The sequence below is a fragment of the Lasioglossum baleicum genome, chromosome 7 (genome assembly GCF_051020765.1).
Source record: "Lasioglossum baleicum chromosome 7, iyLasBale1, whole genome shotgun sequence".
Taxonomy (NCBI): Eukaryota; Metazoa; Arthropoda; class Insecta; order Hymenoptera; family Halictidae; genus Lasioglossum; species Lasioglossum baleicum.
Genome location: NC_134935.1, coordinates 6,057,437 through 6,074,777, shown reverse-complemented (window position 1 = coordinate 6,074,777; position 17,341 = coordinate 6,057,437). Strand labels below are relative to the sequence as shown.

The window sequence follows — 17,341 nt, the reverse complement described above, 5'->3', positions numbered from 1 at the left end:
GTGCGTCCCAGTTTTCTCGTGATCCGCGAGCTAGCGTGCTACGAGACTCTGAACCAGTAAATCCGACCGGTCCAAGCGAATAGAGAAAGAGAACAGTAGGAGGGAGCCGAAGCTTTTTTGCAACCAGCGGCTTCGAACCCACGACTAATTAACGACGAGGTAAGCCGATCAACCGCGGTCGGATTAATCGGAACGATTGAAAACGACAATTCTCAATGAAAGACTTGAACGACACAAATCTTTATTATTCCACACGCTCCCTTAACACCAGATTTATCAAGAGGGGTCAAAATAACTTGCTCCTGATTTGTTCGTTTAGAAATATAACAATTATAAATACGTTTTTCTGAGAAATTATTTCAGTGAAAATCTCTATTGATGTACATATTTAAACAAAACAGCCACGAATCCGAAATAAATGCAATTTTGTCATTGTTAGAAGGCAAAGTATCAAGTGTAAAGTGTTAAGGTGTCCAGTGACCGGAAATTGTGCGAGTGGCGCCACTGTGGAGAACCTTTTCGAAAGAAACAACGCGTTGAATATCGACAATTGAATTGAGATTTCCTCGTTTCATCAGTTGAACTTGTCCTTCGGTGTCGAATCGACACGGTGGTAAAAGATCGATGAAATAAGGTAAACAGTTGTTTCTCCATTGTTTCTTTATTCAAATTGATGAGCAGACTGCGGAACTTTGTTTGAAAGAATGCAGCTTTGTTAATCAATTATATAGTCGCCATTCTTTTCTACAATTAGAAACTCCAACTTAAATTTCAATTGGCACGGTACTGGGCTTCAGTGTTATTACTTTGGAAGGACGATTACAAAGTCGAGTTGACAAACGTTCTATTGTTCACGACTATACGAGTATTATAACTAGACAGCGGATCTTTAGATGTATTAAGAAGGAGAATATATTTTCATTTCACTTCAGCTTTTGTTGTATTGCTCAAAAATTTTTATTTTGCATAAAGATCCGCTGTCCAATTATAACAGTACCGATTTACATATTTATAAATCCTCTACTAGGAATTATTAGATATCGTCATATTCTGGTGTGTTTGATTTTTGTTTCTTTCCAAGCTTCCATTGTTACAAATTGAAGATTGTGTAAACGCTTTTATCTGCTTTAGAACAATTTACGACGAGTACAATCCAGCGAAGAGTTCAATTAATTTATTTGTGAAGTGCAAACGAAGCAGGATCAGAGTACATGTATCAAAGTAGTTGAAATAATCAGTTCGATGTAAATGACTAAATTCTGACAAATATGATATCAATTAGAGTGCAATTTGACAGTTTCGGACGTGTCATTCTATTTTAGTAGCCTTTTAGTAACCTTCGTTATGCCAATGCCATGTCCGTGAACAACATATGAAAAATGCATTATCGCGACGCAATATTGAAAGTGAAAAGGCAGTTTATCACATACGATTTACTCGTCTAGTGTTCGATTTATGCGACAAATCGGAGACCATTAGATAACTCTTGACAAATACGTACATAATTGTTTTCGACGGATCAATCGTGCACAAGATTTATAGTGAGGCCTTGGTGAATGGTGTCGATTTAACGGAGTTCTATATCCACGTTTCTTTTTATTAGGTTGCCCCAAAAGTTTCTTTCGGAAATAAATACAATCAATGCGATAATCTTTATGTTAATGTTTCAGTGCTTCTAGAATTTTAGAACTTCTGGGATAACCTAATATTTATTTAGCAACATTAAAGGAACACATTCCGTAAGAAACTTTGGGACAACCTAATACAATTCATTAGTTATATAGTTGCGATCATCGCTATGAAATTATTCATTGAAAGGCTGTAGCCGAACAATGCGGGAGCAAATTAAACCTGTAGCATATTGCACTGTACTGGAAAGTTTCCCATCTATTCTTTCTCTTAAGTTCACTTGGAAAATTGCTTTCGACATTTCCGTTGCAAAGGGGAAGCAGTGTCGAAGCTTGCAGTTGCAAAGAATTTATCTGTTTCGCGACATTGCTTAATCGGGCATTCGAAACGAGTGCAACGTTTCAGAAGGCAGAGAGAGAGAGAGGGAGAGAGAGAGAGAGAGGTTGAGAATTTCATGTGTCATCCGATTTGGCTTATCACGCACAGTTCGTCCGCGGCCTACGAAAGCAATGGTACTCGCGAGATAGCCGATAGAAACGGGCTGCTGAAAAGTGACTTGCACATTAGAGACGGCAGGCTAGTTACAAAGAAAAATACTTGGCATAATCGTCATCGGAACACAGTGTTTACATGTGCCAGATAAATCGGTGATGCGAAGGGATACTAACGCGGAAAATGTTTGTAAATGAAATACTGAGTGAGAAGGGGTCTTTTTTCTGTGATATACACTACCGGCCAAAAGTTTCGAATCATAATCTGAATACTTTTAAATTGAATACTCACCGACATCGTTCTCTTCAGGTTGAATTTCGCGAAGCCTGCTACATCGTCCATCCATGGAGAGTTACACTTCAGACTCCAGCGATTCGGACTCCAGCGCGAAGACGTTGGATCTGTCTTACCTGATGCTGAACACGCAACTCTCTAACGATCATTTCATGAACGTGAAAAACCCTGAGCAAGTCGATACCTTGTTGCTCCACCGAAATCGATTGACCAGCATTCCACTCAGTATCATCCGGTTCACCAATTTGAACACACTGTCAATATCGAACTGTGGATTACATCGACTACCAGATTTCCTAGGCAATTGCCCCTTGTCATGTCTCGTGGCCAAACACAACAATCTAACGAACGACTCGCTGCCCAAGAGCTTCGAGAACTTGGTCGGCCTTCGAGAGCTGAATCTCAGTGGGAACCAGCTGACAGAATTTCCTGATCAAGTTCTCGTTCTTACGGAGCTCAAGTACCTTTACCTGGGTGGAAACCACATCACCGAGATCAGCAAGGATGTTTGGAAACTGCAGAGGTATTTACAGTGCCGTTTTTCATGTTTTAGCGGATGCTTATGCAAAATAATTGTTTTCTACCTGAATCGCAATCTCCAATATGTTACATAGAACTGTGTATATGACTCCAGCATAAATAATTTTTTATTCGATAAAATACCTATATACTTTACTGCAAGATAAATATTTTCTGGTGTAGTCGACATCTTCGTTTATGCTTGAAACACTAAATTTAATTAAAAGTTAAATTCTTCCAATGTATTCACTGTTATAAACTACACCTACTCATTTTTGTCATAAATGCATAAAATCCGCGGTCTAATTAAAAATGTTCCGCTGTTCTTGAAAAAAAGATTCGTCGTTTGATTAAATGGTAGGAAGTTATTTGATTCTCGGACTGATTTACGTATTTATGATTAAAAGAATGCATTTTATCAAGTTGTTGCGTAGGAGCTGCATTTTTACAAATACTTTTATCGTAAGAGGCTTACAAACTTCAACTTTCTTATCAGTATCCTTGTAAGCGAAACCTCGTTGGTCGTAGTCCAACGCGAGACAGGCATGCTTTCTCGTCGAACATCTAAACAAATCCGTTTGTCTGATTAATTAGCTAGCTTGCGTGGTACGCATGACTCAACAGCTAGATAATACGCAATAACATCGTCTAAATATTACTGCCTGCTTGTAGATTGCACGTGCTGTCGATGGGAGGCAACAGACTAACGGAAGTACCTTCGACGCTGAGCCAGCTGAAGTCCCTGCAAGCTTTGGTGCTTTGCGACAACATGCTGGAGAGCTTGCCTAGCTCCATTGCCAATTTAACTAACTTGAAGTCGTTGTTACTTCATAAGAATAGACTGAGGACGTTGCCGACCGAGATTATCACCTTAAAATGTTTGACTGAGGTAGTTTTTCCAGAGAAACTGTAGAACACTTTTCAGTATATTCACCGTCACACTGACAAATCAATATTTATCATAGTAAAATTGTTCGTTTAATATTCTCGAATGGGTCCTATCTAATGGTCTAAATAGTTGACCGAAACGTTGAAAATTTTGTGGTAATTTGCAAAATTGCTTAAGTAGTAGCATCAGATCGAATCAGTGCGTTGAAAACATTAATATACGTTATTAACAAGTTGTCGATCGAGATCAAGGAAACAGGTCCTACCTAAGTCTGGTCTATTAAGAGTTACTCTATAAAGAATTGCTTGAACCGGCAGTCGAAGTGTTGAACTGTTAAAACACACCAATGTGATCTATACTTATTCCTAGACTGCGGATCTTTATGTAAAATAAAAATGTTCCATCTGAACTCAGGCTGAACTCCAATCTGAACAGGTTGCACCAGCGTTAACGTTCGATTCTGTTATCAGTTATCTCTGAGGGACAATCCTCTTGTAGTGAGATTCGTGTCGGACATGACGCACAATCCTCCGTCGTTGCTCGAGTGTGCAGCCCGAGTAATCAAGACCAGTGACATCCGATACGACGAGGCGAGTATACCGAAACACCTCGTCAGATATTTGAACAGCGGCCATCACTGTGTCAATCCAAAATGCAAAGGTCTGTCACGTTTGAGATTCCAGTATTCGTCGATACAACCATAACGCACAGACGAACGTGTACGAAACCGATATTTTGCTATTCCACAGGTGTGTTCTTCAACAACCGAGTGGAACACGTCAAGTTCGTTGATTTCTGCGGCAAGTACCGTTTGCCGTTGCTGCAGTACCTGTGCAGTAAGAAGTGCATCGAATCACGGGACGGAGACGAGGTTGTCAGTGGAGCGATGATCAGAAAGGTTCTACTTGGCTGATTCCTTCTGGCTGTTCTCCACCATGAAGATCTAAGGAATCTAGGATAGAAGTTAGTCTGTTGTTGGCGCAAGGGCTTTTTTCAATTCGATGAATTCTCTCTTCGTGAAATCGCGTCATTCTCGACTAGTTTCAATTGGCTCGAACATCTCTAATACTGCGAACAGTACAATTTCATTAATTCTCTCGGTTTTATGGAAAATAAAAAGCAAAGATTTAGAATATGAAATGCGATCGACGCCCTTCCGGATCTCGGATGATTCAGCGACGTCGTGATCAACCCTTTCACTACAATGGACGAGATATCTCGTTCTTGCGATGTCAAAGAAACGATGCTGTGGACGAGATATCTCGTGTATCTATATTATTGACATATGGCCATGCTTTCGAGCACTCCATACAAATTAAACAATAAAAACTGTAATTAGACAGCGGGTCTTTATGCAAAATGAACATTTTCTACTTGAATTGGACCAACCCAGAGTGAAACAGAACTGTATTTTCTCTGTTAATATGGTTAACAGCCTGAAAATAATATAACAGTATTTTATAAATTGCTCTAATGTTCTACCGTTTTAAATGACACCCACTCATTTTTGTTATCAATGCACAAAATCCGCTGTTAGTGATACAGATACACGAGATATCTCACCGACGGTAGTGAGAGGGTTAAAGGACCCGCAGATATATTTCCCGCGATAAGAATCTCCTCACTGCCATCGATAAATCGCTATGTACCGAGAACTAGTCTCGTAAGATGAATAATGGCTTCCAGAGTTCGTTCGCCTGTTCTGCATGTATAAGTACTTACGTTCTCCATGTCAGACTGTGGATCGCGAATAAAATCGCAGCCCGATTAACATTATCGTTTTATTGTTAAATAAACCACAAAATGTACAATAATAATATTATCATATAGAGCCCCGCGAACGAGGGCGGTCGATCCTCGCTTAAACACATATCCATTAATATTCTACAATTACCATATCGACTATGTGTGTTCTGTGTGTGACCGTGTGAAACTAAAACACATCCGAGAAAGTGAACGTAGCGGAAAACGCGACGGCCGATATATCATGCCGTCGTATCTCGTCATAATCATTTAGGATTTTATAGAACATCGTTTAATAATTCGAATAATCGGTGACGATCGTAAACATAGCAGTTGTAATAAGAGTTCGCTACTTTTTTTCTTTCTCTCTTCCTCTTTCGTTCTCTTACGCTTACTCTCTCTCTCTCTCTCTCTCTCTCTCTTTCACTCGCATACACTTTCTCTTTCTCTCGTCCTCTTCCAACGCTTCATTCTCGTCCCCGTCTCTTCATCTAATTCTTATCCTCTTTAAATCGTCATATAGTGTCGCCTGTGTAATTACCTATACATACATATACATATTCATATATATGCGCTCTGTATTTATACATTACATACATATATATGTGTGTACATGCTTCAGTTTTGTTTTCCGTTTCCTTCCACCTCGTTCTCTCTCTTTCTCTCACGTTCATTCGCTCTTTCTTTCTGTCACGCCCATTCTCTCTCTCTCTCTTCCCCGTCTTTTGCATCGCGAAACGAGTTCGAGGGCATAATTTTCTTCCTTGCACGCGAACATGCGCTTCGTCACTCTACTCTCACGTAACACGCGGTTCAACCACTTGCACACGAGCACACAGAAACAGGAAACGCGTTCGTTTCTCTCTTTCTATCTCTCTCTGTTTCTCTCCTCTTTCCTCAGCCTCTCCAGATCAGCGTAAATTATCTTATAGGCGTGTGTTCACGGTTGTAACTAACGCTACTCCATTCTCTCTTTCTCCATCTGCGTATATTCCTTACTTAATCATCATCATTCTCTTCACTTCCCCTTCCTTCTTTTACTTCATTTCCCCGCTCTCTTTCTCTCCCTCCTTTTTTTTTTGTTAATCTTTTTTATTTCTTTAACTGCGTCGTAAATATCTTCTTTACGTATTACTATGTATATTAACACAATTTTTCCCTAGTATCATACAGTCGTAAGTAACGGCAACCCTCTCGGTATAGCGTGTACAGTTGGCGCATAGTGCTGTCGATGATTAAAATCGTGATTAATGGACGTCTTGCTGGTTGAAAAATGAAGATATTACAGCTCGCTACATGTCAATGATATTTCTCTTTCTTTCTCACTATCACACTCACTCTTTCTCTCTCTCTCTCCCTCCCTTTCATTCTATTTCTGTCATTCTTCTCTCCCTCTTTTGAAACGGACACGACGCTCGGGATTAACAGCCATCGACTATAGTTAGCGGGGTGGGTGCACGCTTAGCGGCTGCTAACGATTGTTGGCACGCGGGCTTGAACTAAGCACTTAATTAAAACGGCCCACAGACGATGCAATTTATCGTACAACAAATCGTACAAGTTGCTTCCAACGTCTGAAAGACAGCAACGTTTCTGGTGAAATTGTACAACTTTTGGAAAGACGCGCTGAAGATAAGACGTTCCAATTGCAAAAAAATTTTTTTGAAACAATAGCAATTCGTCCTAATTTTTTATGTTTAACGTTTGTCAACTTTGATTCGAGTTTCTAGAAATGTACCATAAAGTCCTCCCTTCAATTTCGCGTTGGTTTAACTTGCACGTATTTGCACAAAATAGAGAAAATAATAAAAATCCATATTAAGACACTTTTCATTCAATAAAAAAACAAAAAAGGGACTTGGTCCTCGCAATGTAAGGAAACATTTCTTTCATTTACCAATCGATTTATCTCTGCATTTAATTGCAGGGGGTATTCAGGTACTTTTCTCGAAAATTACTTAGTTCAAGAGTTATGACTAGACAGCGGACCTTTACGCAAAATAAAAATTTCTCACCGGAATTGCAACAAACTGGAGTGACATACAAATTAATTTTCTTTCGCAAATAGGTTTAACAGGTTGAAAATAATGTAACAGTATTTTTAAATTCTTCTAATGTTTTCAATATTTTACGGTACATCATCTCATGTTTGCCATAAATGCATGAAATCCGCTGTCCACCCATATACTCGCCTAGACTGCGGATGTTTATGCATTTATAAGAAAATTGATTGAATGAAGTTCAAAATTGTCGAAAAATTTCAAGAATCGAATATATCAATACATAATTTCTCTTCTATTAAAATCAGGAAGAAATAATATTCAATTTGGTTTCTATTTCTAGCATAAAGAAATTTTTACTTTGCATAAAGATCCGCAGTCTATCTTCCGAACAGCTTGTGCAACTTCTACACGTTGATCGTACGACAAATCGTGCGGTCCGTTTAAATTTTAAGGATTGAAGATGTCAATATATGATTTCCTTCTATTAAAATCGAGAAGAGACGACATTCAATTTGGTTTCCATTTCTTGCGATGGATGCAGACCATTTTTATTTTGCACAATAAATACGACTGATCTATCAAACAGTCTGTGCAACTTCTACACGTTGATCGTACGACAAATCGTGTGGTCTGTGGGCTGTTTAAGCGATCGACTGTAGCCAACCGCCTCGAGTGATAGTAATCGGCAGCCGTTCGTTTCATTGTAAGACGGCTGGGCCGAATAAGCGTGTAGCGACGACTATAGTCGACTTACAGTCTAAGGGTAAGCACTCGTGGGGAGATCGACTATAGTCGTACAAGCTCGACGAAGCTTCCAGATAGTCGACTACAGGTACTTCGGGTAAAAGGATAGGATACAGAAGTCGGTCGCCGAATTGTATAGTTGTCGAACGAGCGGCTACGATCGACGGATGCGTCGATCGGAGAGAGAGACTATAGTCGATGCAGGCTCGGGATATAGTCAACTGTAGCCTCTATATAGATATCGATCTTAATTGGGTGATTATAATCGACGATAATTTCGAAGAACGGTACACGATCGGTTATAGATGGACCGTTTCTGTATAGTCGACCCACCAAGTAAGCGCTTAATCGTCGACTATACTCTCCTCGCATGCTCCACTAAAGAGGACTATAGTCCATGGCCATACCGAAAGGGGCAAGATCTCACTCCGCAGACGTTGGCGCGTTCTCATCCGCCTGGTTACCGCACTGTAGTAATTATCGCAACAAATACAGTGACTTTGTTCAGACATCGACTCGAGTATTTCATTCGATTATAAACTGGGGCTGTTACTTTCCTTCGAGGGTCGAAGATTTCGGAGTTTCGATTTTCTTTCAGAAACTTCGAAGGTGATAAGTAGACTGCGAATGCATTTATGAATGTCAAATTCAATAGAATTTGGTACAATTTTTATTTATTCCAGATCTAAACAGGCTTCGACCACTGAAAATAAGATTTTATTTAATTCCACTTCCTGAAAATTTCTCTAGGAAAATTGAACATCCGCAGTCTGGTGATGAGAATCGAAGTTTCGAAACTTCGGACACTTCGCAGGCTTCGAAGCTTCGGAAAAGTAACAGCCCTATTATAAACGCTGGGCCAGCGGTTTCCAATCTTCACGCTACTACGACTCTCCGAAAAGCAAATTTTATTTACTTCATAGATACAATTAGATTGCGGATGTTTATGCGATCGTCAATTTTCTTCGACGAATTTCAAGAAAGCGGAATAAAATGGAATCTCATTTTCCGTGGAAGTAGCATTTTAAATTCTGTCATATTTTAAATTCTAGCATTTTCTGAGAATTTTCGATAGCCATAATTGCATGAAGATCCGCAGTCTAGATACAATAATATACGTCGAAAAGCCGTCTTTATTTATTTCTAGATATTGTGGCGTGAAAATTAATTTTGGCGCCTGCCAGGTTGGAAACCGCTGCGCTAGATACTGTATCCAAAAAAAGAGAAAATGCTTTCGCCAATTGCACAAAGAATCCTAATTACATTAAATTTCATTTATCAATGTAGACGAGGAGAATCGGAAGTTGTATCGTGTTCGGGTAGCAAAAGATCGATTGAATTCAGTGGAATGATAAATTGCAACGATACAACGCCCTCCGTTCGAATCGAAATGAAAGTTCGAGAATGATCTGGACCGTGTCGCAGGACGCCTAGAGTCTTCTGAATGAATTGATTTCTTCCGAAGTCACTATATTTAACTCGACAAAAGCGTACGGTTTCTTTCCCGGTTGCAAAGTGGCTAGGCAAAGACTTCTCTATTCGTCCACCTGCTCCTCCGCCACCACTTCCTTCTTCTCCTCCTTCTTCGTCTCTTCTTGGCGTTTGTCGTCCGGCTTCTCTTCCTGCTTGTCCTCCTCCCGTTTCGACTCCTCCATCGTGTCTGTGCTTAGCACACTGTCCCCACTTTCGCATTCTTTTACCGTGTTTTGTCTCGCGTCTGAACCAAGAAAAGGAAATCTCTAGTAGAGAGCCGTGACAGCGGGGGGTGGTCTTAGGGAAGGGGGGTGGCGGGGAGTCGGTGGACACAGGGTTGATCGGAGATAAAAGGAAGAGATTATGTAGAATGATCAGAATCAGGTGAGTTTTTTCACACTTTCGGGCAAGGTCTGTATAATTGATACGGACGTGAGTATACCGGCGCGCGATGATGGCGAAGCGATCGATCGGCTTCTTGCACGACACTCGTTGGGAGAACGATCAGGTGAATCCCATAAGCCTTCGTGGTACCCGCGGTCTCGCTCAACGAGGTGCACGATGAAACCGAATTTCATGACGAGATTATGGGCTGGCGATCTGCTTTTGATACTGAGGACAATGGGTGCTATGAGGTTGATTTCGTGGTGTGTCTGTAAACGTTCTGACTCGACTCAATCTGATCAATCCGTTGAGTTCATGTCCAACGGAGTGTCAGGAATCTAACCTGGACAAAATGTACGTCCTCTCGATACCGACAGAACACTTCTGAAGAGGATGTCCTACGCATTCGCTCAAGCGAGTGCTGAATAGCCGGTGCTTAAGAGGAACGGAGCTCTGTACGAAAACGCGATTCGGTCAGAGCTTACTAGGTCTAGTTGTGCTGGACCCGGCGTCCTGAAATTACGATATTACACCGTTCGTACTCTCACTGTTTAGTCTAGGTGTGGCCGCGTGCGCGGACATTCCGGTCGGGAACCCGAAAATGTCAGATTTTCGGGTTCCCGACCCGCCCACCCCTATTCCGTCGCGGGAATGACAGTAGTAACATCTCCAAAAGCTGTCGACAAGTACTTGTTGCCTCGGAGAATGATCTCTTGCCACCCGTGGTCATCCCATTAAGTAAACGTTACAGATCTATGAATAAGAGATCCACTTTACGTTTCAATGACGCGTCCACGCCGTTGAGTAACGTCCGACGCGGAGAGATTGAAAGAAACCGTGGATTACTTATTGGTACGTTAGAAATAGACTCGACCAAAGAGCGTCGTATCATGTTTTCGAAAGTGCTCCAGATAAATCGGTTCGAAGTTTCGCAACGAGAGCGAGACCAAACATGACACGATTCAGTTCGTTTGGAGATGTTACGGTGTCACGAACATGTTTCCCCCACCAACATATATCTCGCTGTTTCTTTCTTAACGTAATCTCTAAAGACTTAGGAAAATAGTAGAAGTGTCTTAAGTATTGGTCGTCTGCGACGTAAAACCTCCGACGTTTCGTCGACTCTCGGCTCCCACTTTAACGCGGAGGTAGAACACGTTGTAAAACGTGACGAAGTACGGACAGAATCGCTAGTGGTGCAAAAGTAAAAAGCTTATAAAAAGTCGAACGTTTTGTTGACATCGTTCCAGGGAGGTTTCTCCGCGATGAGTATCCAAGGTTTCGGTCGTGGTCCTCGTTCCCCCAAGGAACCGTGTGCATCTCTTTCAAGTAAAACGCTCGTTTGCATCCCCGGTGACGGTGTGTAACTATGGAAAAGGAGTGTAGACGCGTGTACGCATTGTACACGTGCCACACACGCGCACGGTTTTCGTATCGAAGTCGAAAACCAGCGTCGATCGAGTTCTTAAGCCTACGTCTCGTGCTAAACATATAAACATGACTTATCGCGAGCACGTCTCGAAGATGGATAAAATACTCTGCTATCAAACGTTTAGCTATCGTACGGTTTTAGAATGAAATCGAAGCTTTGTCCGGCGATCCAAGCGTTTTTATCCTTTCCTCTCTCGATATCTCGCGGTGGAGAATAGACGGACGCGTTATTCTAAAAGTTGTAGGTTTCACGCGGGGGGTAAATACGGCAGCCCTGGAATTTCATTGAAGAGAATCATTTCGAAATTTAGCGTATTTAGGAGGAGTACTTCGCAAAATTCCAAAGACACTGTAATTCTTATCTCTGTTCACTCTCCTCTTTTCATCAGCCTCTTAAAGATCCTCACGAAGAAGTACGTTCGCGCAGACCGGGAAAAGTCACGTGTATCAAAATCGGACAGTCTAAATCGATTTCCAGGTAAGGGCTCGTAGAAATGAGGAAAAGCGCGTATAAAAACCGCTCCGAATTGACTCGTCTTTTAGTGGATAATCGTGAATCGAGCTTGCAAAGTCCTGCGACGTGTTCGGAAATCTCGTACAGCAGAAATCGAAGATTATGGTTGGTCAAGGTCTTCTCCAGTAAATCGAACAACTTGCAGTTTCGGAAGATGGTTTCGAATACCCTGTACCCCTTTTAATTAACTTCTAATTACTCGCATATAGTATTTACAATCTGAAAACTTTAAATTTAGCGTTTCAAGCATAAACGAAGGTGCCGACCACACTAGCAAATATTGATTTTGCATTAAAGTATTTTTTTTGATAAAAATTGATTTACGTTGAATTCATATAAAGTTCCATGTCATGTAGAAAGTAGAGTGAGAGTAATTGAAGGTAAAGGGCACCTTGAACTCTCTGGTTTCTGCTGTAGCGTGCTTTCGCGCGGTAGTCGGACAGTCGGAGAAATGTTGAAAGACGACGAGAACGCGACAGTGTCTCGCAATCGTCAAAGAAGAGTCGTCAATCGAAATTCACATGGTTAACCGGCTACTTTTTAATTTCCATATAATTCACTACCTACAATAGAGACATAGACTCGAGATCATAACAAACGCAGGAAGAACAGTACAAAACGAGATTACACGTCGGGATCGTGGACAATTCAATACGAAATCCTTTTTGTTTATTGCATCCAACGTTGACCGCTCGTCGGAATAGAAAACTACGTCTTACAAGCCGAAATCGTTCGTTTCTGTTCGTTACTTCTGCCCGGAAGATTTCATATTGAATCGGTCACGCTTATAATTTAAAAAACATGTTTCTCGCAGAGCAGGAATATCATTGAAATATCCGCAACGAAACAAAGTTACAGATATGTGTCCACGCGAATGTAGCTATCTAAAAATCTACTTTATTTGTGATGACACTAGACTGCGGAGTTTATGAATTTATGACAAAAATGGGCACATACAATATAAAGCAGTGAACATATTAAAAAGATTTTAGGACATCGGTGTCTTAGTTTCAGCTTAATAAGTAGACTGCGAATCTTTATGCAAAATAAACATTTCTTAATTGAATTGCACCAAACTGGAGTGAAATAGAAAATTATTTAAAATACTATGCTTAATTACACCTTCTCATTTTCGTCATAAATGCATAAAATCCGCAGTCTATTAATAAGAAAATTTAAAAAAATAACGAGTTTCTATTTGGCTCCTGTGTCTTGCAATATGTGCAAACAATTTTTATTTTGCGTAAAGATCCGCAGTCTAGTCATCAAAAATAAAGGAGACACTTAGATGGCTACATTTAGGTGGACCACACTGTATACTGTATACATACGTGTATACAATACATACATATATCTTGTCGGATGAAAAATTTGTTCGTCGCTTCCACAATGCCGAGAACTAAGAATAATGTGAATTGAAGTAATCGTACGTAGTGGGACGTGCATCACCGGCACTAGGACTTTCGCCATGATCGTTCGACGTTCGACGTTCGACGTAATGGTCCATTTCAGATGTGCCGTAAAACCGGCAGAAAAAGGTAGCTTCTTTTGGCAAAGAGGAACAGCTACTTTGGAGCATCGTGGATAGCTTCTGACGTGCCTCTGTCCCGCGAGGGAGTCGTGGTTTTCGGTGAGGTTCGAGTCTTCGCGTCGTCTGACTTCTGAGACACTCGTGGAAATGTACAGTACTGTCTCGAAAGATGCTCGGCCTCAAAATTAACCCTCTGCACTCGGAACTATATTTTAACACGAAAACTCAAGATTTCTTCTGATCTAGAATATGTTCATCCTATATGATTCTGTTCATTCGATGCATATTAAACTGATGCAATTTACTCGTGCAACACTGAAATGTTTAGTAATTTATAGACTGCGGATCTGTAATAACGTAACAGTCTATTAATAACGTAACAATTATTTTATTTTAGCAGTGCCTCAGACTCGCTCCGCTCGAGTGCTAAGGGTTTAATAAACATATCCCTCGAGAATATCAGCATCTTTCGAGGCTTCGCTGTGATCTCGCAATCTGTTCTAGCCATTGTTCGTGTCGAACGAATTCGATGAAACGCAAAAGAAAAATGATCGATGGCTGAATGAATAAGAAGCCCCCGTGTTTTAAACATAGTCTCGCTCGGTTGATTACAGCGTGCTTAAATACTCTGCAATTTGACGTATATACATATGCACACACACGCATACATATATGCATATATATACATATTAAATTAGTTTATTAATCTTTCTTTACACAATTATTACACTTTATTTACTGGATGCGTCGAAATGAGTGCGACATGATGTAATAAGGGTAAAAAAAAACAAAGAAAAAAGGAACGTGATGGTTGTTGATTTCCCAGTTAACTCTCTTTCTCTCTTTGCAACGGTTAACGGTGATGATGAGATGTGTATGTGTCAGGCAAAACGACGAGCATTAGTGTTGTTGAAAGAATCGATACGTGTACGTGTATATGTATGTGTGTAGATTCTTTTTTTCTTTCGCTCCTTCCCTTTGATCGACTTTTCCTTTTCTCTCTTTACAACGATGCAGCAATGTTATTCGCTAACCGCTATCATTAAAATTAATTTGCATATATTTCTATATATATATGTAATTTAATTATCTATATATACATATACATATATATACATATATTTGTATATATTTGCATATATATATAAATATGTATATAAACATGTAGATGTATATACATATATGTGTGTATGTATAGACTTTCAATATTTTACACGGGCTCTTCCCACACGGTTTTACTCTTTCTCTCGGCTCTGCGAACGTGCGTCGATAACCGAGCAACTTTCTTCAAGCTTCGGAGAGATAAAAACGGAAAAAGCGGTGGAAGAAAGGAAAACGCGAAATGCAAATCGAGAAGCAACAAATTTGCTCGCCGGATGATACGCGAATTTCTTTCTCGCCTCCGTCCCGTTACGAACGACCTCTCTCTTCCATCTTCCTCAGTGTCTCTTTCCATCTTAACTGCGACTATACACACAGATTCGGCCAATCTCGACCTGCTCAAGAAGAAGATTGTATACGAAGCGTGCAATCGAATGTACAAAAAGTCGGCAGAGTGAACTGTACAAGTCACTACAATCGCCTCGGTGCCGGGCATCATCGAGTTTCCGTGACGTTTACAAATATATATATATGTATATATGTATAGAAAGACAAGATGAGAAAAATCAAATCAAACTAAATCGATGAATTTATTTATTAATTAATCATTACGATAAATAACCAACAATCTATGTTCAAAGCCGTGCGATTTCAAACCTCCGTAATACGTGTCATCGAAATAACCTCTTTTGTTCATGTTTTGCTGTTTTTTTGTTGTTTCTTTCGTTTTCTTTCGTGTCTCTACGACTTTTTTCTCTTTTTTCGCAGCAAGATTCAGGACCATTCTCGCCTTCTGTTTTTTGTCTTCGAATCGAACCCGTGTTCCTATTGGCCTGAAAATTCGAAAGAAGCGCTGCGTGATTAGTTGAATCGTTCGTATCCCTTAATCGATCGCTGTTCACCCCTGACGCACCGTTAGGGTTGCGGCGTCACAAACGGTCAACGAACGACGATGTAGGCACATCAAGCCAGCTGTGTACGTTGCACGAGCGCATAAATAATTTATATCTACTGAATTACACTGTTCTTTCGATCACCAGTTAATTTGTACACTTGTATCCGTCGAGTTTCCTCCTTTCTTTCTCTTTTCCTTTCTCTCTGTCTCTCTCTCTCGTCACGTAACCATTTTCGAACAGCTCGCCTGATGTTCTACGGTTTCATATTAACAATATATCTTTTAGAAAGGTATCGAAAAAAAACAAATCGCGTGTTTTACGCGTTCGGAGAACGGTGTGAATACGCCAGAGAATAGTAATGTTCATAAACTCCGAACGTGTCTAATATAACGGAGAAAAGAAAAGAGAAAAGAAGATGTTCTCGGTGCGCGAAGATCGTGTTGTCGAACCGTATAAAAAAAAAAGAAAAGAAAACAGAAATTACAGATTGCCCTGACAGGGTCGGGAAGAATAAAGAAATAAATTCACGTAGTTTCTTCTAGTAATGAGGTACATTACTAAAAAAGAAAGTGGTTAATTGTTTAAAACTTAAGTTATATATCATCAACATTCATAAAACTCTAAAACGAATACTAAGAGCTCCCACTCTCTTCGTTTCCTCTTTCTTTCTTGTCCACTCACTCACACGCTCCCTTTCGCTCCCTCTCTTCCTCGCTATCTATCGCTTTTCTTTTTTCTCATTTTGTCCCGTCGTCGCTATAGTTTTTTTCCCCTTTCTTTACCTCCATTAACATACGGTCGTCCTTTCTCGAGAAAAGGAACTGAATCGGTACTAGACTTTTCTTCTCGTCGGCAGCCATCGTTCTATATCTCTCACGGCGCAATGATATGTAGATGTGTATACGGGTGACTCTAGCCACACGTGGCCCGAAGCACCAGCTGTACAGGGGTCACCGCCTTCACACGTAAATTGTACAATATTGTACAGTATAATAGATTCCAATTTCGAGGCCCTCGTCTTTCATAGAAAAACCGCGTTCTTCTTATTCGTTACCTTCGAACTTGTTCTCGCTTCGATTTTCTTTCTCAGAGTACAAACAACGCACTGAAACTGCGATCGTTCCTTGTCAAATCATCCAGTGAGGTAACGAGTTGAGATCCCTATTTCACGTGTATGTGAATACACGTGGTGAACCCTGTAGTAAGAATTTGTGTCACAAAATTATATATCGCGGACACCATAGCGCGAGAAAAGCAACGCCAAAAAGAACCAAAAATTTTTCTCTTAAGATGAAAGATTTTTTTAAGATTTTAATCTTGAAAAGAATTTTGGTCTTTTTTTTACCTTGTTTTTCACGTTCGACGTCAATTTTGCGACTAAATCGGGGGTGTAGGACTGCGCTATGGTGTCCGCGACAGATAATTTTGTGACACCCTGTACACAGATCCTTAAGGGAGTAGACTCGTTTCTCCAGGATTCCAGGGTTTCTCAATAACGCAAAGATGGGGTTTTTCAGTAGTCCAAATTGCTAGATAAAAGATCAATCTAAGCCGCGATCGCCCTCATAAGTCCTAGTTTTACGCTTACGAGGTGTAATTTTCTGTAAAAATTATGTAGCTATTTTCATAAAGCTGCGACAGCAACATGCTGCCGAATACTGCAAATTACACCTGGTGAACGGAGAAATAACTTCTGAA

General features: G+C 40.4%; 2 protein-coding genes across 15 annotated transcripts in view; one reads left to right on the top strand and one right to left on the bottom strand.

Annotated features, from left to right (window-relative positions):
- Nucleotides 1-18: 18 nt before the first annotated feature.
- LOC143210195 (leucine-rich repeat-containing protein 58) lies at nucleotides 19-16,117 on the top strand. Of its 6 annotated transcripts, none has more exons than XM_076426838.1 (5): nucleotides 19-159; nucleotides 2,431-2,938; nucleotides 3,607-3,823; nucleotides 4,294-4,483; nucleotides 4,573-16,117. In XM_076426838.1, exons 2-5 carry the CDS (start codon nucleotides 2,466-2,468, stop codon nucleotides 4,734-4,736), a joined length of 1,044 nt encoding a protein of 347 aa, XP_076282953.1. In that variant the 5' UTR covers nucleotides 19-159; nucleotides 2,431-2,465; the 3' UTR covers nucleotides 4,737-16,117. The 6 variants fall into 6 exon arrangements, with proteins under 6 accessions (XP_076282953.1, XP_076282955.1, XP_076282956.1 ...); XM_076426840.1 differs by lacking the exon at nucleotides 19-159 and adding an exon at nucleotides 229-634; XM_076426841.1 differs by lacking the exon at nucleotides 19-159 and adding an exon at nucleotides 701-2,205.
- Nucleotides 5,591-17,341, bottom strand: part of LOC143210191 (glycogen synthase kinase-3 beta) — a 63,175-nt gene continuing 51,424 nt past the window's right edge. For all 9 annotated transcript variants that reach the window (XM_076426828.1, XM_076426829.1, XM_076426830.1 and 6 more), the window contains one exon: nucleotides 5,591-10,030. In XM_076426828.1, coding sequence (XP_076282943.1) covers nucleotides 9,849-10,030 — 182 coding nt within the window. In that variant the 3' untranslated portion in view covers nucleotides 5,591-9,848. The remainder of the gene's footprint in view (nucleotides 10,031-17,341) is intronic.